The following is a 22,707-nucleotide window of genomic DNA, read 5'->3' as shown; positions in this document are numbered from 1 at the left end:
ACAACGTTTGCACTTGCCCTCTTTCATTCTTTGCATTTCCAAGTTAGTTTTTTCTCCTTCACGAAGATGTGGTGGAACATATCTTGTGTTATCCGTGTTCGCAGTTTGGGAAAATCTTTGTCTCGAATATACTCTTTCGACTTTTGGCCACTGCATCTTTTCGTGCTTCTTTTCAACAGCTTTTGCCTTTTGTCTTGCTACTTCTATAGAAGTGATGTCATGAAGCTCAAGTTCAGCTTGGAGATGGGGTTTAAGTCTCGTGGTGTATGATTGAATGAGACGAGTTTCTGATAATCCAGGTACTCGTGTAGCTAAGGTTTCCCATTCTCGAGTGTATTCATCCACATCTCCTTTTTGTTGCAGTTTGGTGAGTGTTGAGAAGAACTCTTCTTCCTTGACACCTTGAAACCTTTTAAAGAATGCATTTTTGAGTTTCCTCCCACTGATACGTAGTGTCGTCTTTTTCCACCACATGTTCCAATTATATGCTCCGCCTTCCATTTGCATGAATGCGTGCCTAATATTTTCGTCATCATTATCAATACCATAAATCTTGAAATACTTTTCTGCTTTATTGAACCATGCAACATTGCACTTCTCGTTACCGTCAAATTTGGAGAGTTCAAGTTTTGCTCTTCGTTGATATGTTGCAACTGTTGGAGTAAAGAGAGGGTATTGATTCGCAAGCTGCATATTTGAGAATTGATTCCAAAGCTGCATATTTTGAAAATTCGTGTTACTATTTTGTTGATGGGGTATGGACAATGCTTTTGGAGACTCCGATTTCTCATGTGAGCCTGACGAGTTTGACGAATCTGGAAAATTGAAATGTTGAGTAGCTTCATTATTCTGAGGTATTTGATCATGGGTAATCTTCAACTTGTCACAAATACATGTCAACATCACCATTGCTTGACTATGATTGAGATTCACCGTATTTGAAAGGATTGCATGATCCTTTTTAAATTGGTTATGGTTTTTTCTGAGTTAGACTTTCTATTATCTTTGTTGTATCCTGGAGCTCCTTAATTTCATTAGAATGACTGGTAACCTTATTCTCAAGATATATCAATTTTTTACTAAAGTCATCGATTGTCATAGATGACGACATCGAACATGTATGCGATGGTGTATATTTATCCAATTTAACATTCTTTCTTAACTTGACCCTATTTTTTAATAATTTAATAATATATAGTAGTTAACTATATAATGTCAAACCAACACCTATATATATATATATATATATATATATATATATATATTAAACAACATACATATACTAACAGCGTATTGATTGATGAAAACCACGCGATATTTGATGAAACGTCAGGGGAACAGATACGACTAAGGTCAGGAATGGCCGAGAAGCATGATATTTGATGAAACGGCTAGGAAACAGATACGACTGAGGTCAGGAATGGTTGGAAAACAGAGTGGTGGACAAGAGGTGTCGTGGAGATGTATCACCACACAGAGGAATGAAAACGATGGTAGGGATTATTGCAGTGACGGAAAACGATGTGTTCGATAGGCAGATGGAGGAGGTAACAATTGGACGAGGGGGCAGAATCGGGCACGATGCGAGTTTTGTTTCGCAAAGACAACGCGGCGACAGCGGAAGTTGGACAGTGAGTTAGAAGAATGTAGGGTGACAGGGGATGGAGGACAAGAAGACATGATGGAGTGCAGGTGAAGGCGAGGCGGAAAAAGGGTGTGGACGGATTGGAACAGGAATTGGTGGACACATTGTACAAAATGTGGCAGCGACGCAGTGGTGGTTCTAATACCAAATGGAGTAAAAATACTCGGTATTAAACAGAAAACGATATATATATTTTATTCATGAATTGATGATGGATACAATTGTGGGAGGCCCCTGGCTTCAATAATGCCTCGGGTGCCTCTTGGTGAATGGGCATGATCTTTGATCATGCCCTTTGCCTTAATTTAACTAGTAATTGCAAAGATAAATAATTTTTACATTACAGAGTTGTTGAAAGCTGGGAAGGCTAGATCGTAGCCTCAAGGGCCTAGATCACTCTTCCTTGCTTCGATGAATAGCCCAGAAAAAATTGTTGCTTGAAAACCTTGAGCATGGGCAACATAATGATGAATGAGATCATGAGCATGGGCAACTTGATGATGAATAAAGACCATGGAAGATGCAGCATGATGAGCAGCATGAAGATGAAAGCAGCTCAGTCGTCAAGGTTCAACACATGTGACAGTACAGCAAGGTGTCACACGGTAATGTGCAGCAAATAGACGAGATGCAGCACTATGATAGGTGAACGAGTCACCTTAGAGTATCAGTTGAAGCAATATGTCTTCAACTGATCCCATGACGATATCAAAAGTCAAAGTGACTGACTTCTATTGTAAATGTACTATCTCTCTCACTTTCTCTGCTGAAATTTGAAGAACATAAAAGAAGAATTGATCAAGGGTTTCCCCACATTGTGGGGTTTGTCCCTGGCTAGCGCCACATCTTGTGTCGTCTTGTCTTGGCTTGTCTTTTGCAATTTATATTTATGTTCTATCTGCAGTTTACTTTATGCTGATGTGATTGCTAATGTGGAAAAGAAATTGAAATAAATTGCTCTAGCATAGAACATACCTAAAATTAACATGGTATCAGAGCTGAGGTGAAGACAATGCCCAAGCAAGAGTGAAAGAGCAATCACCAAAGACAATAGGGACAAGACAAAAGGATCAATGAGTTCCACATCTCTCTTCTAAGTTCGCTAAGGGTGAAGTGGAAGTAGAGAATATTATCAGAATGGCACAGCGGAAGATCACTTCATTGGGAAGTTCAGATCTAAGGGTGGAAGGAAAGGCAGATGCCTTGGTTGCAATAAGTTCGGCCATCATGCAAAGGAGTGTCCGAATAGCAGAGACACATCTCTTGATGAAGATAACAATCATTCCAGGGACATCTTCAATGATCAGAGGAATGATAAGTAATGCAGGTCATCAAGGAAATGGTCGACTCTTCAAAGAAAGCAAGGAACCCCAGAATCTCTTTTATGTACCTAATCGCAAGAAGAACCTGGTGTCCATCTCGGAAATGGAAGTTTAAGGTTTTAGGGTGGCACTCATCGATGGAAAGGTACATGTTTGAAAATAGATTTTTCAAAGATGTTTTAGAGTTCAGGGTTGTATCAAGTCCACTGGGGACCATGTCCATTGACTCAGCACCGAAGGTCTATGAGTCAGATGGTGACCGGGATGCCTGAATTCAAAAAGAGCATGAAGGTACATGTCTGAGATGTACCAAAGGAAAACCTCACAAGGGGACCATTCCCCTCATGTAGCAAGTCCACAGGTTTGGAACAACCCGTGTAGTTTGAGATTCATGAACGGGAATCTCATGTATACAGGTGGAAGAAAGCCCTCTATGGCTTGAAGCAAAACACCTCGGGCGTAGTATGAGAGGATTGATAGCTACTGATGAAGCTGAGCTAGGAGTGAAACCGATCCTAACCATTACCCGAAGGTTGTGGATGATAGACCTCTCATACCGGCACCTCATAAGGACGACCTATTTCTGACAGGTGCAGACCCTCTCAATTGCAGAAGTAAGAGGGAGTTGGATTCCGAATGTGGAATGATAAACTGCAAGCCTTTGGCTACCTCGAGGATATTAAATTTCAGAAGTTATATGGTAGTAATGTCGAACTAGATTTGGGAAATGCCTCTGAGTTTCATAAACTCAATCACGTTGATGTTCTTGGTGAACTTCCGTCCGGACATATGTTTTGCAATTAGCATGGTGAGTTCATATTTGGTTGAGCCTCACTGGATTGGTGCCAAGAATCCTCTGAGATATCTTCGGGGCACAATCTCTCATGGATTGAGATACACTGTCGGAAATATGAAAATTGCATGATTATTTGAACGCTGACTGGGCATGCAGTGTGGAGGATCACTAGAGCACTTCTCAGTGCTAGTTCTCTTTTGATTCTGCTTCGATATCATGGATGAGCAGGAAGCAGAAATCAGTTGTTATAAGTACCGCCGAGACCGGATACATAACTACGAGTATGACCTCGTATGAAGTTGCCTGGTTGTGGAAAATCTTCAGTGAGTACACATGATGAATACCACTATGATTCTCTGTGAGAACCAGAGGTGGGATTCGATTATTGAGGAATCTCGTACTCAATGATTGCTCCAGCAACAGATAGACATCAGATACTACCTTATCTGGGATATGGTAAGTTGATGAGCAAGGAGGCTCCATCGCACTAAGATGATGTACAGGGTGCTACACTTTGTCAAAGCCTCGGGGAAAGATCAAATTTGTGATTTTCCCGAACGACTTGGAGTCATCGAGAGACCCTTGTAAAAGGGTCCTGCATGTTGCATACATTGAGCTCTGGAAGCTCTGGAGGCTTGCGGTTCTTACTGGAGCAACATACCACCACAAGGTGACTCACCCTCCCCTGGTGGTGCGCACTGGGACAGGATGATTCGCTCTCCTATGGACAGGATGATTCGCTCTCCTATGGACAAGATGATTCGCTCTCTTGTGGGACAAAATGATTCGCTCTCTTGTGGGACAGGATGATTCTCTCTCCTCTGGACAGGATCATTCGCTCTCCTGTGAACAGGATGATTCGCTCTCTTGTGGGACAAGATGATTTGCTCTCTTGTGGGACAGGATGATTAATTCTCCTGTCAGGTCTAGATGATGTGTTCTCCATGACGATTGTGTAGCAGGATGATTAATTCTCCTGTGAGGTCTAGATGATGTGTTCTCCATGATGATTGTGTAGCAGGATGATTAATTCTCCTGTGAGGTTTGGATGATGTGTTCTCAATAACGATTGTGTAGCAGGATGATTAATTCTCCTGTGAGGTCTAGATGATGTGTTCTCCATGACGATTGTGTACCAGGATGATTAATTCTCCTGTGAGGTCTGGATGATGTGTTCTCCATGACGATTGTGCAGCAGGATGATTAATTCTCCTGTGAGGTCTGGATGATGTGTTCTCCATGACGATTGTGTAGCAAGATGATTAGTTCTCCTGTGAGGTTTGGATGATGTGTTCTCCATGATGATTGTGTAGTAAGATGATTAGTTCTCCTGTGAGGCCTGGATGATGTGTTCCCCATGGCGATTGTGTAGCAGGATGATTAGTTCTGCTGTGAGTACAGGATTCTCCTGTCAAGGCATCCTACCCATGTAGTCTGGGACTCATGGGAAGTACCTCTCATCTGATCAATGAGCAGGGAAATGAGGATAGGGACCATAGTAGTACCGATGGACGCATCGTTATATCTACCATACTCCCTATGCTAGGATGACCTTCATTGATCTGGGATCACTGACATTGGTCTGGGACCAGTGGTAGGAGTTGTACCCACTATGACACTACTTCGGGTCAGTTGACGACTGGTCTGGGACTAGTGGTACATACTCTGAGACTGACTTCGAGTCAGTAGAGTGCTGGTCTGGACCAGCGGTAGGAGTTGTACCCACTATGACACTAACTTCGGGTCGGTTGAGGACTGGTCTGGGACCAGTGGTACATACTCTGACACTGACTTCGAGTCAATAGAGTACTGGTCTGGGACCAGTGGTAGGAGTTGTACCTACTATGACACTTACTTCGAGTCGGTTGAGGACTGGTCTGGGACCAGTACACACTCTGAGACTGACTTGGGGTTAGTGGAGAATGGTATGACACATTCTCGATCAATTCTTCTTCTTCATGGTTCAACAGCGTTAAGTTGAGTAGAGCAGAGCCAACAGAGCTGAGCAGAGTAGAGCCAGCAGAGCTGAGCATGCAGAGCAAAGCCAACAGAGCTGAGCATGCAGAGCAAAGCCAACAGAGCTGAGCATGCAAAGCAAAGCCAACAGAGCTGAGCATGCAGAGCAGAGCCAGCAGAGCTGAGCATGCAAAGCAAAGACAACAGAGCTAAGCATGCAAAGCAGAGCCAACAGAGCTAAGCATGCAAAGCAGAGCCAACAGAGCTGAGCATGCAGAGCAGAGCCAGCAGAGCTAAGCATGTTGAGCAAAGCCAGCAGAGCCAGTAGAGCTGAGTAGAGCAGAGCTTAGCAGAGCCAGCAGACCTGAGCAGAGCAGTGCAAGGCACTGATGGCAGAGATAGTACAGTTGGTCATATGGATCAGCGGATGGATTTCTCCCTAGTTGAGAGGAAGTGTTAAAATTGGCAACTAGGGCCAAACTCCATGTGGGTCATATTGTTTATGGCAGCTGATATTTTTATTGGATCCCTCTCATTGAGAGGTGTAGGATTGATCTAAAGATCATCCGATTCCAATAAGTATTTATGAAGTTATGAATTTATTTATGTTATGGACAAATTGTTAAGTCGGCCAGCGACTTATGCAGGCTCAGAAGCCCAATAGTCATGTCTATTCAACCTCTACATTTTAGTATAAATAGAAGAGGACTTCAAGTCATTTCTACACACACTTGGATCTCTTCCTCTCTCTACTTGTCTTTGGATTTTAGTAGGAGGAGAGATCCTAAGGAAACGCCGGAAATACCGGAAAAGCTGGAAATGCCAGAACTGTCGGAACTACTGGAAAAGTCGGAACTGCCGGAAAAGCTGGAACTGCCAGAAAAGCCGGAACTGCCAGAAAAGTCGGAAAAGTCGAAACTGCCGGAAAAGCTGGAAACGTCGGAAAAGTCGGAAATATCGGAAAAGCCGAAAAAGCCAGAAATGTCGGAACTGCCGAAATAGCCGAAGCATCTGTCTCCGAAGGAAGGCAACATGATGTATGAAATCATGGGCAGCATAATAAGCAGCATGATGATATGAGCATGGGCAGCATAATGATGCATGATGATATGAGCATGGGCAGCATAATGATGAATGAGATCATGAGCATGGGCAGCTTGATGATGAATAAGACCATGGAAGATGCAGCATGATGAGCAGCATGAAGATGAGAGCAGCTCAGTCATCAAGGTTCAACACATGTGACAGTACAGCAAGGTGTCACACGGTAATGTGCAGCAAATAGACGAGATGAAGCACTATGATAGGTGAACGAGTCACCTTAGAGTATCAATTGAAGCAATATGTCTTCAACTGATCTCATGACGATATCAAAAGTCAAAGTGATTGACTTATATTGTAAATGTACTATCTCTCTCAATTTCTCTGCTGAACTTTGAAGAACATAAAAGAAGAATTGATCAAGGGTTTCCCCACATTGTGGGGTTTGTCCCTGGCTAGCGCCACATCTTGTGTCCTCTTGTCTTGGCTTGTCTTCTGCGATTTATATTTATGTTCTATCTGCAGTTTACTTTACGCTGATGTGATTGCTAATGTGGAAAAGAAATTGAAATAAATTGCTCTAACATAGAACATACCTAAAATTAACAAGGGCCCACTAGACTAAAGTCAAAGACTAACCTCTTGGGGAAATGAGAGAACAAGAATACAGTCAAGATCAGTCAATCATCCAAATCACCTCTTGATCCATATTAGTATGCCCGAAACATTAAGTGAAAGGACATGCTTACAAAATGGTTCAAGTACCTGTCAATGGATGACCCACCTTCCTATAAGAAGGAATGCCAGATGGGAGATCAGAGCGAGAAGTGTAGGTTCCTAGAATCATATCATTGCTGATCAATAGGGCTGCTGGCCGGCTAGGTGTCCAAGGAGGAGAAAAAAAAATTCCTATGGGTTGCCCACATTTTGGTGGGTGACAGTCCAAGTTGAGGCGAGATTTGTTTATGAGGACTGTCCTATGACATTTTAAGCTAAAGTTATATTTTGTTTTTCTGAAGTTAATGTTACAAATCAAAACAAAAAATTATCATGATGTAATCCATGAATAAATTGAAACTGATAAATAAAGATTATAAAGCTTACTAGCCTATACTAAATTCTCATATTAAGCATGGAAGCATGAGTTCAGATAATCCTGAAAATTGTTGTGAACATCACAACTCTTCAGTGTACCATCTGCATAGCCATAATAAACTCCTATTGCAATCCCATGTATTTCTTCCAAGAGCTCATCTTGTTATACTCATTCAAGGCACAAGCATACAGAACATGGCTATTAGATATTTGACCAAATACTATGTTTGCATGGATGTAAAAATTTTAATGGGCATGAATGCTCACCTCATTGTAAATTTCTAAATATGATACACGAAGAAGGAACTCTCGGTCTGGTGTCTGCAGCAGTGCACATTCTCTTCAGAAGTCATCTTAACTTTCTTGGTAATAAGAACATAAATCACTACTTTCATATTATGGAAATTACCTCCTGTATAATACTAAACACATCCTTCACTGCCAGAGGTATTATTCCAGGAGACTTTTGATCTCCCTGCCACAACCAAAGATGCATAAAAGTTAGCTAGAGAAATGGTATATATCCATGATTCCATTTTTTTCTGGGTGGAACAGTTTAAAGATTAATCCATAAACTCTAGCACTATGAATTGGGGGAATTAAAATTGCAAGCATATTTATTTAGCACAACTGTTTGCTCAAGGAGAAAAGAAAGAACAGTGAAAAAAAGCCTCCATTTCAGCAGTATTGGATGCTTTCCCTGGGTTTCTCAGACTATTAAAGGATTCACAACATTAGATGTAGATGCATATAAATACACAAGTAAAGATTTTATATGCAAACCAAAAAAACAAGAACAGAAACAGTATATATGGAATTAATTTGTAGCAGCATATAGAAGATACTATATCAAAAGATCTCAAAAGCTAAGGGCAATACTATTGGCTGGTGATCAAATGCTTTCATTATGACCTATCTGACTTGTGTAACGTAATTATGTGTTAAGAAAACTACAATTTTATCATTACTTCAAGGTCATGATGACTAATTGCTTCAATAAACCCACCACATAATATATAGATTTAACAACAAATATGACTATTGACAACCTTTTCAAGAAGTAAACTTACCATCAAAAAAGCAGATAACAACAGAGAAATATGCAAACAAAATATCAAACAGAATCCATAAGTTAGCAAGTTAACTGATAACAAACAGGACGTAGCTAAATTGTTAACATAGGCATGTTTAAACTCTCCATCAAGAAGTAACCAATGAAGTCTATGTGCCTGATATATTAAACAAAATTATAGGAAACAAAAATTCAAAAATTTCAAACTTCTCTCCAGCAACTTTTAAGATCTTGGGTTTTCTAAATCTTTTGGGTAAGTAACTCAAACTTGATACAAATGAGTGCAATGCCTACTATTATAGTCATCAGTCATGGACTCAACACCAACACGTTCATGCCACTTTAGCATAAAATACTACATATTGCCAATGACAATATTGGCATAATGCAGCCAACAATAGTGGAAGGGAGGATTTTGTCACCATAGACGGCTTACTCAACTTGTTGACATTAGTTCATGAATAATGTGACGGCTTATATTGTATTAATAGCCACAAAATCAAGATGTTAGCAGAAGAATTTATTTCTTACATGCATTGTATGGGTCTTTCCACTACTTGTTACACCATACGCAAACACTGTGCCTGCAAAATAGCACTGGAAAAACATTAGTTTCAACGTAAGGAATTGCAAGAATTAGGTGTTTCAAGTTTCAACATCGAGAAGTTAGAACAAAGATACATTTATCCATCCCCTAATTGGAATAACTTGTCAACAAAAGTTAAAATATCTAATCAGAATTTAGCAATGCATCACATAACAGTTAGCTACAAATTGGCAGAATTAACAGGAACATCAAACGCTGCATATGGATTCAGAAATAATAGTCTTTTCAATAGAATTTTCTGACACTAAAAGACCTAATATTAATAGAGAGATTTGACAACACCTACAAAAACGAAGCTGGATGGCTATGCAATCACATTATAATTATATAATACAAGGTCAAAAATAAGTAAATTTGTCATTGGCAGAAGTTTAGACATTGAATTTAAATACAAAGAAGATTTTTCAAGAAGATTCCTGTGTACAAATATATCACTACTCAAATTCATGGCACATTAAAGTGGTTGCAGCTTAACATTTATCGTTTATTAGGAATCAAGCTCCAGAATCGTCATCACGTGTATACCAGGAATCCAAATAAATTATAAAACGATACAACCTCCTAAATTATAGTTAAGTTATAAAGCTTCAATGTGGAGGAAAATAAAGCTCACCATTTTAAAGGTTGGTTTTGATAGACATATGAATTTCCATTAGCATTCCTCAGAAATTATTAATATGACTTCAGTTTTACTAACCCAATAAAACAGATTGTTTGCTGATCAACAATGACAATATTTGTTTATGCTGTTTCTCATCTGGGGAAGAGAAATAATAATGTCAATACAAGTGCATTCCTACTTCCCATATGAAATTGGCAATGGCATTCACAATCATTTTGGTCATTCTCACTCCACATTTTTCACTTGGCATAAAGCAAACTTGCACAAAATTCATCTGTACTAGTAGACACACCTTTCAGTCTGACTGAATATGCTGTTTCGTACACTGAGAAGATTCAAACAAGCCTCTCAAACAGTCAGCAACTAAAGATCCAACTGAGCAACAAATCATGTTTCTAAAGCAAACGTCTGCATCTTTTGAATCATTTCAAGGAAATGTAACAATTTCCACAGCATCTTTTCATGGTATGATTCGCACTGCAATCAAATCAATTTATTGCTAGCATCTTTCCAAAGACAAGTTTTCCCAGAAAGCTTATTGTAGTCTCATCAGAAAAAATAAATGGTGAATCCAATCTAAAAGAGTACAAGATACTATAGACCTCCTCCAAATTCAGGATGTATCCCTTAGCATATATGGTACAGCCCTTGTAAAAGAATCAATTTTGCGTTGTCTGACCCTTATGCCTGATCCATATATGTTACATTCCTTTATGATATTCCAAATGAAATGACAACAATAACTATCCAAATTTTGACAGGCTGCATTACTGCATGAGCTACTGTTAAGTTACAAAATGGTAAAGCAACAGATATAGATAACTAAAGGCAGTATTATTCAAGTAGACCCCAGCAATCTTAACAATCCACATGGCTGACTTCAAAACACATCACTTCTAGTGGCTTCTGCTCTTTGTGGTCTTCCCATGATATCCACCCAATCCATAAATTTGGCAATTGACAAGATCCTAGTAATTACAAAACTACGATCCTACTAAGCCTCTTTGCCATAGTGCTTTGTGTTAATATTTCTAGATTGGTTTAATCTAGAGAACTCTATGCAAAAGGTCAAGTTCATTGTTTCAATATCACCCTCTAAGAGGCATATTATGTTCTCATACAGGGTTTCATTCCAATGCACTAATAACATTGTTGAGTATGAGGCTCTTACATTAGGATTAGATTTGCCCTTAGCAAAGGAATAAAACACTCGAAAGTGATAGGTGATTCAGACCTAATTGTTTCCCTACTAAAAGTGAAAACCTCAGGAAGTACAAGGAGTAAGCATGTCACAGAGTGGAATGCTTTGAAACTTTTGGTATTGATGGTATCCCCAGGGAAAAGAATGTCATCGCCGATTCATTGGCTATATCAGCCACTACTTTACAACCACCAAATCAGACAACTGCTAGAGTGGGCATGCTAATTAGCTTAATGTCTCATCTTCATCCGTCATGGACTCCTATAAATTAAAAAAAAAAAACAACAATGAGGGGCCCACTGGTTGAATCCAGCAGCGAGAGTGATTATAATAAAAGTAGTATTGTTAACCCTCCCTTTGTATCAATTCTCAACTTTACTTGCTCCATCAAGGTTTCATCTACAAATTTCCCAAGAAATAAGAAAATTACTAGGTCAAGCAAGCAAATCCAATACAAAAAAATTGCATTTTGTCCAATGGGCAATTGTTCGCACTCCTAGAATCCATGGGGGCCTAGTAATTAGAGATCCATCTTTAATGAATTTAGCCATTGGTGCTAAACTTATGTGGTGCTTGATAACACAGCAAGAGTGGCGGAAAATTGTGATTATGCATAAGTACTTCTCTAGAAATAGAAATCATGCTTGGATTCACCAATTTGTGTAAGGGGAGGTTCATCATTTTGGAAGCTTATGACAATATTTGTGCCTTTAATAAAGCATCATCTCACTTGGATATCGATTAATGGTGGATACATTAACATATGGGGCTGTGGCATAATGGGTCGACCCCCATTAGGAGAAAACAGGTATTTTATTTCCTTGTACGAAGGGACAACTCGACAAAAAAATTCTTTCTTGGAGGATATATCTTCATGGACGACAAATGATTATTGGAATGGTTGGGCCCTCGGTGACATGCCAAACCACCTAAAAGGGGTCGCCTGCCCTTTAGAAGGTTTATTTGTCCCTACCTTTCCCTCTTAGCTCTCCCCCAAAATCATGGCTTTGGTCTAATATTTAGAATACGGACAGATTACCCAAGATCAATATCTTTTGTTGGTCCCTTCCTCATCACAAAATTCTCATAGTAGAATTTTGAGGAAACGAAGAACCTATGGACCTTCTCCTTGTCTCCTTTGTCAAAACAGCAGAAAATTTATCTATCATTATTTTATTGAATGCAATTACACAAAAGTGGTATGGGAATTTGCCTTGCAAAGTATAGCAATAAGAATGGTCTAGCCATGTAATGTGTATAATTTCTTTGAAACCTAGGACAAGAATTACGTAGGCAATTTTAAAGGACAATCTTCTTTGAAGCATGGTTGGCCCTACCCAAATTCTTTTGCTGGAAGATATTGTTAGCCACCAAGACAACAGAATTTAGCCTCATTGAATAGCTTCGAGGGCTCTCTCAATGCTTTTGAAACATTGGCACTTGAAAACACAATCCAATCCATCTCTTCAATTGTTGGATTCTAGGAAAGAGGCTTGGATGTCATAATTTCAACTCCAAGCCACTAATCCAATCTTCAATAATCCCACATGGCCCCCTCACAAAGAGCAACGGCAACTGGGTCTCTATGAGGAGTTTTCGCAATGGATTATTTCTCACTCAAGGCACAGTTTATGTTTTGATGGAACTTCGACGAACAACCTAGTGGTGGCAGGTCTAGGCTGCTTATTCTTTTCCTTGGTGGAAAAGTGGAAATATCATATGCATGGGGTCTAGGTATTGGCTTGAATAATAAAAGCAAAGGCTTATGCACTTCTTCGAGGCTTAGTTTCAGCATTCACCGCAATCTAATTAACTTGGCGATTATTGGAGATTCTGGGATTTTAATTTGACATTTTGTTGTAGATACCTTCCCAAGAGAAATTAAGTTAAGGAATATCCTCAAGAGAATTAGAAACCTCCTATCTAATTTGCAATCCTAAACATTGTATCATGTACTACACCAGCATAATCATTAAATCAAGAAGCTAAAGAAATGGCCAACCAAGGAACAAACTTGACCATGGGAACCTTGTGGATCAATGGACAAGAGGAACAATGCTCTATTCCTTAACAAAGTGTATTTTACATTTAAATATTAAAGGGCCCCATGAAAGTTCCAAGTAGTAACATCACACATTCTAAAGCATGCACCAAATTGTCTACTTGCACCAAATGATGCGATGGAGGATGGTTTGTACTCTCTAATGAAGACCAATCAGAGTCTAGTAAACCAAGTCCCCAAACCTCAAAACTATATAGAACAATGGGCTAGACAATAGTGTCCATGAGTGACATCTTGGTTGATATGTCCTAAAAATGATTCTAGAAACATTGTGTCTTAAGTGTTGATTTTTTGTGTAGAATCAGGAGGTATTCCCACGTGCTAAGAGGCCTCCCAAATCGACCAAGGAAAATTATGAAAAATAAATTTAAATGTGTTATTTCTGGAGGTTCATGTAGGCTCCAAGTTGACAGGTCAGCCCCACCATGAATGGGTGTGTCCTGTGATCAAACCCACTTGACAAGTATAAATACACAAGAAGTCAACATCATTTCGACCACCAACAGCACATCATCTTCTTCACAAGTGACATTTGCACGTGTGAACAAAAAGGAGTGAAGGATCTGTAGTTTGACTGAGTTTGACCATGTCCAAGACCAAAATCTGACCATTGACTAAGGCTGACTGCACGAATTTCTAACCACAAACTTTGATTGCCTGCCGAGTTGTGTTAAAATTTGGTAGCTCAAGGATGAATTTCTCCTAGAAGAAATCATATATTTCAGTTCTGTTTGAACCACCTATAATAAAATTTCTTTTCTGACCATTCTAATATGACTTTCCAAAAATAGTAAGTCACATCTCAATTTGGAAGTGACTTTCCTAAAGATGAACCACACTAGTTGGTTTGAAACACGTTGACAATATTTTCTCCGACGTTATTATCACCGAAAGATTTTTTTTTCAATCTATATATGGATCACATAAGCCTAAGTTCAGAGATCAAGGATGATCTCAACATATGGAATCCACTTTAAAATCAAATCAATCATGATTATACAACTCAAGAATCAATATTTTATCCTTACTAGTATTATTATTATTATGATACTATTATTTATAAAATAGTCTAAAGTCATTCACCTTTAATGGATTAATAAAAACGAATTCTTGATATTCCCATGGAATAAGTCAATTAAATTGAGAATCTCTTACTTGGCAAATCATACCTCTCTCTGGAATAAAATAGTAACTCCACACTTAAAAGAATGTAACCCTCCCTCACTAATTCGATGTATGGCAAAAGTGTAACTCCTCTTCATTAAATGCACTTGTAACTTCCTCACTCAATTCGATTTGTAACTCTCCAATATTCTCTCATGTCTAAGTGTAACTCTCTCTCTCCCTAATTCGAATTGTAACTCCTCAAGATAAGTGTACCTCTCTCTCCATTCTTGGGATGAGTTACACTTCTCGAGTAACTCCTCAGAAATGGAATTCGATTCTCCTATTGTTGCCTCAATGCATGAATTTATTTTGTAACTCCTCTCTTTTCTCGTCTATTTAAGCAAAGAGCAAGTGAGAGTGGAGTGTAGTATGTTCATTGTGAAGAAGGAGAGCAAACGTTGAGTGTGTGCAAGAAAAGTGTGATAACAAGTGAAGAGCAAGAGCAAGGGAAGAGCTGGAGCAAGTGTGAAGGACAAGATCTGATCAAGAGAAGGAGAAGATCTTCAAGCAAAGAGCAAGAGCACTTCAGCTGCAAGTTGATCAGTCATTGGTGACTTTATTCATTCTCATTCTCTCTCTCTATGTACTCCGCTGAGCAATTGAAGAAATCTAATAAAAGAAGAATCATTTGGGTTTTCCCCCTTAAGGGGTTTTTCTCTGGTCATAGGACCTAAATCTCAGTGTCTCATATTTGTGCTTGGTTGTCTTCATATGATCCGTAAGTTTATGTTCTATCTACAATTGTTGATCTGAAAAGTTTGAAAGAAGAAATCTGCATTCTAAGTAATTGTAACAACATAGAAAATTCAGTTTTCTACAAAGTACTTTCAAGTCTCAGCATAGACATTCAGTTTTCTACAAAGTACATTCAATTTTTTGAATAGAACTTTCAATTTTTTGCAAAGAATTTTTAAGTTTCTGCATAAAACTTTCAAATTTTAACAAGTTGATTGCAGGCCTTTGATTGCAAATTGATCACAGACCAAAATTTTGATAGTTGACCAGCGTTGACTTTTATGTTATTGTGTGGTTTGACTAGCTGATATTTGACAAGGTGTGACTGGTATTTTGGGCTTGGTTTTTGGCACAGATTTCTAGAAAAAAATGTGAAATTGTGAACCTTGTTGAAGAACAATTTCTCCTAAAAGAAAAGTTGTTTGGTTCTCTCCCAAGTTTGGGTTTTCCAGGGAAAATTTGTTGTCTTTGTTGTGCATTGGCTATCTCTTTATGTTCGTACTGTTTTCCACTGTATTACTGTTGATATTTTGTCTATAATTGCTCAATGATATCAATGGCTTGAAAGGTAAATTGTTAAAGACCATTCGGAAGCAATTATTTGATCAGAAAATTAGTTTCTACTATTCATCCTTGTAGAAAAATTGACATGGTATCAGAGCCTTGCTGAAAGAGCAGCCACTAAGTCAGCCTAAGAGACAAGTGTTCAACAACTTGACTATTTTTATCTGCTACCCAAGATTCACAATGAAGGCAAGGTTCAAAAAGAAGCTATTCTAAGGCCAAAGTGAGCTAAGGAGAAAATCCTTGTTTCAGCTCTTTCAAGCACTATTACAAATAGCAATGATGTCTGGTTAATAGATAGTGGTGCCTTTAGGCACATGAATGGTTTTCGACAAGCTCTCATAGATTTGACAGAAAAAGATTTAGCATTACAGGTAGAACTTAGAGGTAATGCCAAGTATGCAGTAAAAGGAGTTGAATTGTTCATGTTTCAACCGGAATTTGGAAACTCTCTACTCATGAAAGAAGTTTTATTTGTACCGGGTTTGAAGAAAAATTCAGCGTTGGAAGATAGAGGCTATATAATTGCATTCCTGGATGGACAAGTTCTTATATGGCCTAAGAATTCCAGCATAGAATCTGCAGAAGTAATTAGTGTTCGAGAAGGAGGATTATATAGATTGATAGGATGACAACCCAAGCATTGGTCAATGATAGTATCAATCGATGTGAGCTATGGCATCGAAGATGTGTTCACTTACACTACAAGGCTTTACCAACATTAAGAAAAATGGTTACAAGTCTTCCAGAACTTCAGATTGAGCATGATGGCTTCTAAAAGGGTTGCGCACTTGGTAAAAATACAATGATAGAAGATACAAGGGGACCTTCGTTCTAGTACATTCAGATGTATGTGGACCAATCACTACAACCTTCTTGGGTGGTTACTTATACTATGTAGCATTCATTGATGATTCCTCCCAAAAGACTTGGATCTACTTTATGAAAACTAAGGACGAAGTCTTCAGCAAAATCCAAGAATTCCAAGCACAAGTAGAGAACTTGACAGGAAAGAAAATCAAAGTCTTGAGATCAAATAATGGAGGAGAGTACACTTTTAGGGACGTCAACGATTTTTGCAAGGAGTCGGGAATCAAGAGGGAGTGGATTGTTCCTTACAATCCTCAACAAAATGAAATAGCATAAAGGAAGAACATAACCATTGTCGAAGAAGTAACGGCAATGACTTGTGATCAAGATCTTTCGATGTTCTTATGGGCAGATGCTACTAGCACAATAGTTTATGTTCAAATTTGAAGTCCTCATCGAATATTAGAAGACAAGACTCTTGAGAAAGCGTTCATCGGAATAAAACCAGAAGTCAGTCATTTAAGAATATTTGATTGTCCAACATATGTTCGTGTGCCGAAGGAGACAAGGAAAAATATGGAACCTTCTGGCAAGAAAGGTATCTTCTTGGTATACAGTGAGACTTTGAAAGCATACCAGATCTACATTTCAGAATGACATCAAATTGAAGTTAGCCAAATGTTACCTTTGATGAAGAAGTAGCCTTCAGAAAGTCCAGAGAGTCTCACATAAAGATTAATGATGAGGTGCAGGAATCTCTAAAGAATGCAGGTACAAGTCCCTCTAAACAAATTACTCATTCCAAGCTTGACCGAAATCTAACCGTTCACTAAGGTTAACCGCAAAGATTTTTGACCGCAAAATTTGATCGTAGGTTGAGTTGATCACAGGCCTTTGACCGCAGATTGATCACAGACCGAAATTTGGATAGTTGACCAGCGTTGAGTTTTTTGTTATTTGATGGTTTGACTAGTTGATATTTGACCAGGTTTGATTAGTTTTTTGGGCTTGATTTTTGGCACAAATTTATATAAAATTTATGTAATTGTGACCTTTCTTGAAGAGCAATTACTCCTTGAAGAGAAGTTGTTGGGTTTTCTCACAAGTTTGGGTTTCATAGGGAAAATTTGTTGTCTCTATTATGCATTGGCTATCTCTTTATGTTCCTATTGTTTTACACTGCATTACTATTAAGATTTTTTAAGTATAATTGCTCAATGATATCAGTGGCTTGAAAGGTAAATTGTCAAAAATCATTAGGAAGCAATTATAAAATAAAAAAATTAGTTTCCATTTTTCATCCTTGTAGAAAAATCAACATCGTGGAGGACCAAGGATCCATAGACCTTGTTGAGTCGAGGTTGAAGTGCACCCTGCAAACTTACAGAGTGTCATGTAAATATTACCCATTGTTACTATGAGGTTAATATTGAATGTTGAAGTCTAGCATGCAAATTTGGAGCCCCCGAGGGCTAATTATCAAGCATCAAATGTGAACAACAGCTAAGATTAAAACAGACTTGATCCTCGGGGGCTAGGAGGACTACCCATCATCTGCTATAGAAGTCCTTCTCCATACACAAGTCGTCTAGGGTCACTCAAACTACTCTTGGTTGATCAAACCCTTGAGCTCAACAATGCCACTCTAGCAACCACTTTTGTCCATCAAAGTGTTGCACACCAGGCTCCAACTTGGGCACTATCATGTTGTCCTGCAGCGAACCATAAATGCTCAATCCACGTTCACACTTGGTCCACTGTCACGCTGCCCTCCAACAAACCACAAGTGACCAATCCTCATTGTAGCATCCGCTCCTAGTCAGGGCATCCAACGCCTAGGAAACCCCTACAGATGGCTTCTAACAAACTTCACCAACGGTCCTTTCCCAAGACACCTATTACTCCACTACGAGATCTACTCCTAGTTGGGGTTTCTTAACACCCAAGACAACCCCAACACATGGCTCCCACAAGCTGCAGCAACTCCCATCCAAACTGATCCAAAACACGGATCCAACACAAGGCATACTTCACTCCAAGTCTATTATCACGTTGTTCTCATTTATTATTCCTGGTTAGGGCACTTGTACGCTGCAACAGCGCTTATAATACCACCCAAACAACACTATAACAATTGTGGCTTCCCTTCATTTGTTGTGGCCTTCCCTTAGAGGACTCGTCACCTTCTTTGATGTTATTTAGGCATAGAACAACCCTCAACCTGCCCTACGCACCTCTATTACATGTTGATAAGGGATACGGCCTACCCACAATAGCCTTCTCAAGGTTGTGGCTGCCTCTTCCAAGGGTTCTCCACCCACAAACGCCCTCAGTACAAACCTATGTCTCTCCTCCTCATACTTGGCCCTCCTGCAAGCATAAAACAGTCCCTCAATAGTCACAAGAAGCCTCCTACGCAACCTCTTCTCCTCGTTGAGATACCCTTCTACCTACGGCCCAAAAACAGAGGTCTCTCTCTCCTTGAATGAGCTAATCCACTCCTTTGTTGCCTTTGTTGCACCTTTGGATGTATTGAAATGATCCTCACTCACCTCATATTTATACACAAACATGAAGGCTACATGCGGTGTCAACAAATCTAATTTGGACACAAGTTGACATGCTTTTTCTCCTAAATTAATCCACAACCACATATATTAACTTCAAAAATTCATTACTCCATTTCTACAACTCAAAAGTGGGTGATATTAGTTGCGTCGAATTCGTCTCGACGAGAGCTATCATCCTCATCCATCAAATGTCGAAATGTGCTCATGGTTTTGGCCCAAATCACGATGGTGCAAGACCCCACGCTTGGGTTTCAAGCCCACTTGTGGAGCTCCTTCCTCCAAACCCTCGATCTGCAAGGCTTGGAGTACCTCCCAAGCTACAAATTCAACAGCCATGAGAGTTAAATAGCTAAAAAACCTTTTAGGTTTCTTAACTTCTCTAGATGTGCCATCAGGAGCTGCAAGTCCTTCTGCTTCTTCCAATGTATATCTAATCCATGTTGGTCTCTTTCTTATTTCAAGGATAACAACCAATTCTACTGGTTTACAAGGCCCTTCTAGATCTTCAAAATTTTCTGTACAACTTGAGTGCTCTTCCTTCGAAGCCTCCTACTTTACTTCATCATAGGAATTCATGGAGACTTCCTTGGACTTCCAATATGCAACTTTCTCATCGAAAGTGACATCCCGACTGACCTCAATCCGTTGCTACTCTGGAATGTAGACTCCATATGCTCAGATAGAACACAAAAGGACATCGCTAACAAATAGATCACAGATCAATACACCAGTATTCTTGATGTGATTAAAACCCTCAAAAAGGGAAACAGTCCACGGCTTGAGCCACCACGACCACTTCAAGAAATATATTAATAAAATTAGGAAAATTTACATAAGCTTCTCTCATGAACAGTCACCCTACAAATGACCCTCCATGCTCTTTAAATAGAGATCATGGACCAATCGAGTGTTAAGCCACAAATCAAGTGTCGGTAATACCGAGGAGAGAATGAACCGTCGGATCACTTCATGTCTAGAACATATCGTAACTATCGGATTGTAAGTTACAAATGTACATAATAAAGAAACACACTTCAAGAACATGGTCATGAATGAGCTTTCTGATGAAGTGCATGTGTAGTTCAATGTGTTTGTTGCGCTGATGTTGGACTGGATCTTTGCATAATTGAATGGCAGTTTGATTATCACACCAAAGTGTAGTCAGATGTTGCTGCTAAAAGCCAAACTCTGACAGGATCTGACGAATCCACGAGGCTTCCTTACTAGCTTCTACGGCACCACGATACTCTACTTCTGCTGAAGAAAGAGAAATGGCACTTTGTTTCTTGCAAGCCCATGAAATAGGTCCAGAACCAAGAGTGAACACATAACCTGCAGTAGACTTCCGATCATCAGGGTCACCAGCCCAATCAGAATCAGTGAAACCAATCAATAGAGGAGATGCTTCTGCACTGTAATGAATCCCAAACTGAACTGTACCTTGAACATAATGAAGTATTCTTTTAGCTGCTTTCCAATTACTTTCATGTGGGTTTTGCATAAACCAAGCAATAAGGCCAATAGCAAAGGAAAGGTCAGGACAAGTATGGGTTAGATACAAAATTTTTCCTACAAGCTGGCGATATAAGGTAGCATTAACTTCAGGGGAAGTACAAGTGACTGAAAGTTTGGCTCCAAACTGAAAGGGAGAAGGAGCTGGCTTACAGTCTTCCATGTGAAAGTGGCATAGAAGATCACAAGCATACTTGGACTGGAAAAGGGGAATACCTTCCTTGGTTTGCAAGACTTGAAGACCAAGAATATAATGCAAGTGTCCTAAGTTTGTCATTTCAAACTTCTTTTTAAGGCTGGACTTCACATGGTTTATAAGGTTGGGATCACTACCAGTAAGGATAAGATCATCAACATAAAGAACAAGAATGATAAGAGACTTACCCACTTTCTTGGTGTAGATAGTATTGTCAGAATGACACCTAGAAAAGCCAGTATCTAAAAGAAAGCTATCCATTTTGGCATACCAAGCCTGAGGGGCTTGCTTGAGACTATAAAGGGATTTCTTAAGCCGACATACAAGGCTGGAGTCTGTTTGTATATAGCCAAGAGGTTGTTCCATATAGATTTCTTCATGCAAGTCCCCATGCAAGAATGCAAATTTAACATCCATCTGATGGACTTCCCATTTAAAAGAGGCAGCAAGGGAAAAAACAAGGTGGATAGAGTTCATTTTGGCAACAGGGGAGAAGGTTTCAGTATAGTCAATGCCTTCAACTTGTGAAAAAACCTTAGCAATAAGACGAGCTTTATGTTTATCAACTTTTCCATCTGGTCCAAACTTGGTTCTATAAACCCATTTGCATCTAACAAGTTTTCGTCCCTTTGGAGGAGGAACAAGATCCCATGTATCATTTGCCACTAATGAACGATATTCTTCATTCATAGCTGCGTCCTAAGCTGGATGGCCTAAAGCTTCTGCAAAAGTGTAAGGATCATAATTCAGTGAAGCTTGAGCCAGTAAAGAAGAGGCTCTATCGAACTGAGAACGTGTACGTCGCTAACCTGTAGGATCACCTGCAAGAGCACCTGCTGCATCCCAAGTAGTACGGACCCATTTTGGAAACAGAGGAGCTAAAGGAGGATCCTGAGGAGGTGGGGGAGGATGGTCATCCTCGCTGTCATCATCTGAAGAAGAAATATTTTCAAAAGTAGAAGGAATAGAGAGAGGTGGCACATCTGCCAAACTAGGCTCGTAGGCCAATATATTTTCAGCAAACTTTACATCTCTTCTAATGATAACATTTTTGGACTCAAGTGGAATAATTCTATATCCTTTGACATCTTCAGAATATCCAACAAAAATACATTTTTCACTCTTAGGTTCTAAAGCTTTATGTTTCTCATCTGGAATATGGGCCCATGCTTCACTTCTAAAAACACGAAAGTGACTTACATCTGGTTTAATTGAGCTCCATGCTTCTTCTGGAGTGATATTCTTTAAAACCTTAGTAGGAGTGCGATTTACTATGTAATTTGCACAGTTAATTACTTATGCCCAAAAATTAAAACTAAATCCTTTAGATTGAAGCATACAATTAGCCATTTCCTTTAAGGTGTGATTCTTCTTTTCAGCTACACCATTTTGTTGTGGAGTATATGGAACAGTATGTTGCATTTGAATTCCATGCTCAGTGCAAAAGTTGATGAATTTGTTGTTAACATATTCTCCGTCATTATCAAATCTTAGCTTAAGAATTTGATGTCGAGATTGTTTCTCAACAAAGGCCTTAAAAGCCAAGAACATGTTAAAGACTTCACTCTTGAGTTTTAAGAAGTATACCCAAGTGCATCTAGAGAAATCATCGATGAAAGTTAAGAAATACTTGTAGCCAGAGAATGAAACAACTGGAAGTGGACCACATAAATCACTATGCACAAGCTATAAAGGGGTTGAGGTGTGCCAAGAGGCACTTTTTTCAAAACTATC

The 22,707-nt window shown here is 39.2% G+C and overlaps 1 protein-coding gene across 33 annotated transcripts in view; it reads right to left on the bottom strand.

Moving 5' to 3' along the window:
* Nucleotides 1-22,707, bottom strand: part of LOC149252728 (kinesin-like protein KIN-7E, chloroplastic) — a 370,076-nt gene that overhangs the window by 297,133 nt on the left and 50,236 nt on the right. For all 33 annotated transcript variants that reach the window (XR_016266978.1, XR_016266981.1, XR_016266983.1 and 30 more), the window contains exons 4-6: nt 9,459-9,511; nt 8,265-8,330; nt 8,123-8,176 (exon numbers count right to left, since the gene is read on the bottom strand). Coding sequence is in view for 9 of the 33 variants with exons in the window: in XM_089459767.1 (XP_089315893.1) it covers nt 8,123-8,176; nt 8,265-8,330; nt 9,459-9,511 (173 nt within the window). In the remaining 24 variants the exon portion in view is untranslated. The remainder of the gene's footprint in view (nt 1-8,122; nt 8,177-8,264; nt 8,331-9,458; nt 9,512-22,707) is intronic.

Source organism: Pinus tabuliformis, chromosome 7, assembly GCF_031772625.1.
Source record: "Pinus tabuliformis cultivar Carrire ecotype Pingquan chromosome 7, CPIR1, whole genome shotgun sequence".
Lineage (NCBI taxonomy): Eukaryota > Viridiplantae > Streptophyta > Pinopsida > Pinales > Pinaceae > Pinus > Pinus tabuliformis.
The sequence above is the reverse complement of the archived record's forward strand: the minus strand, read 5'-3'. Positions and strand labels throughout refer to the sequence as shown.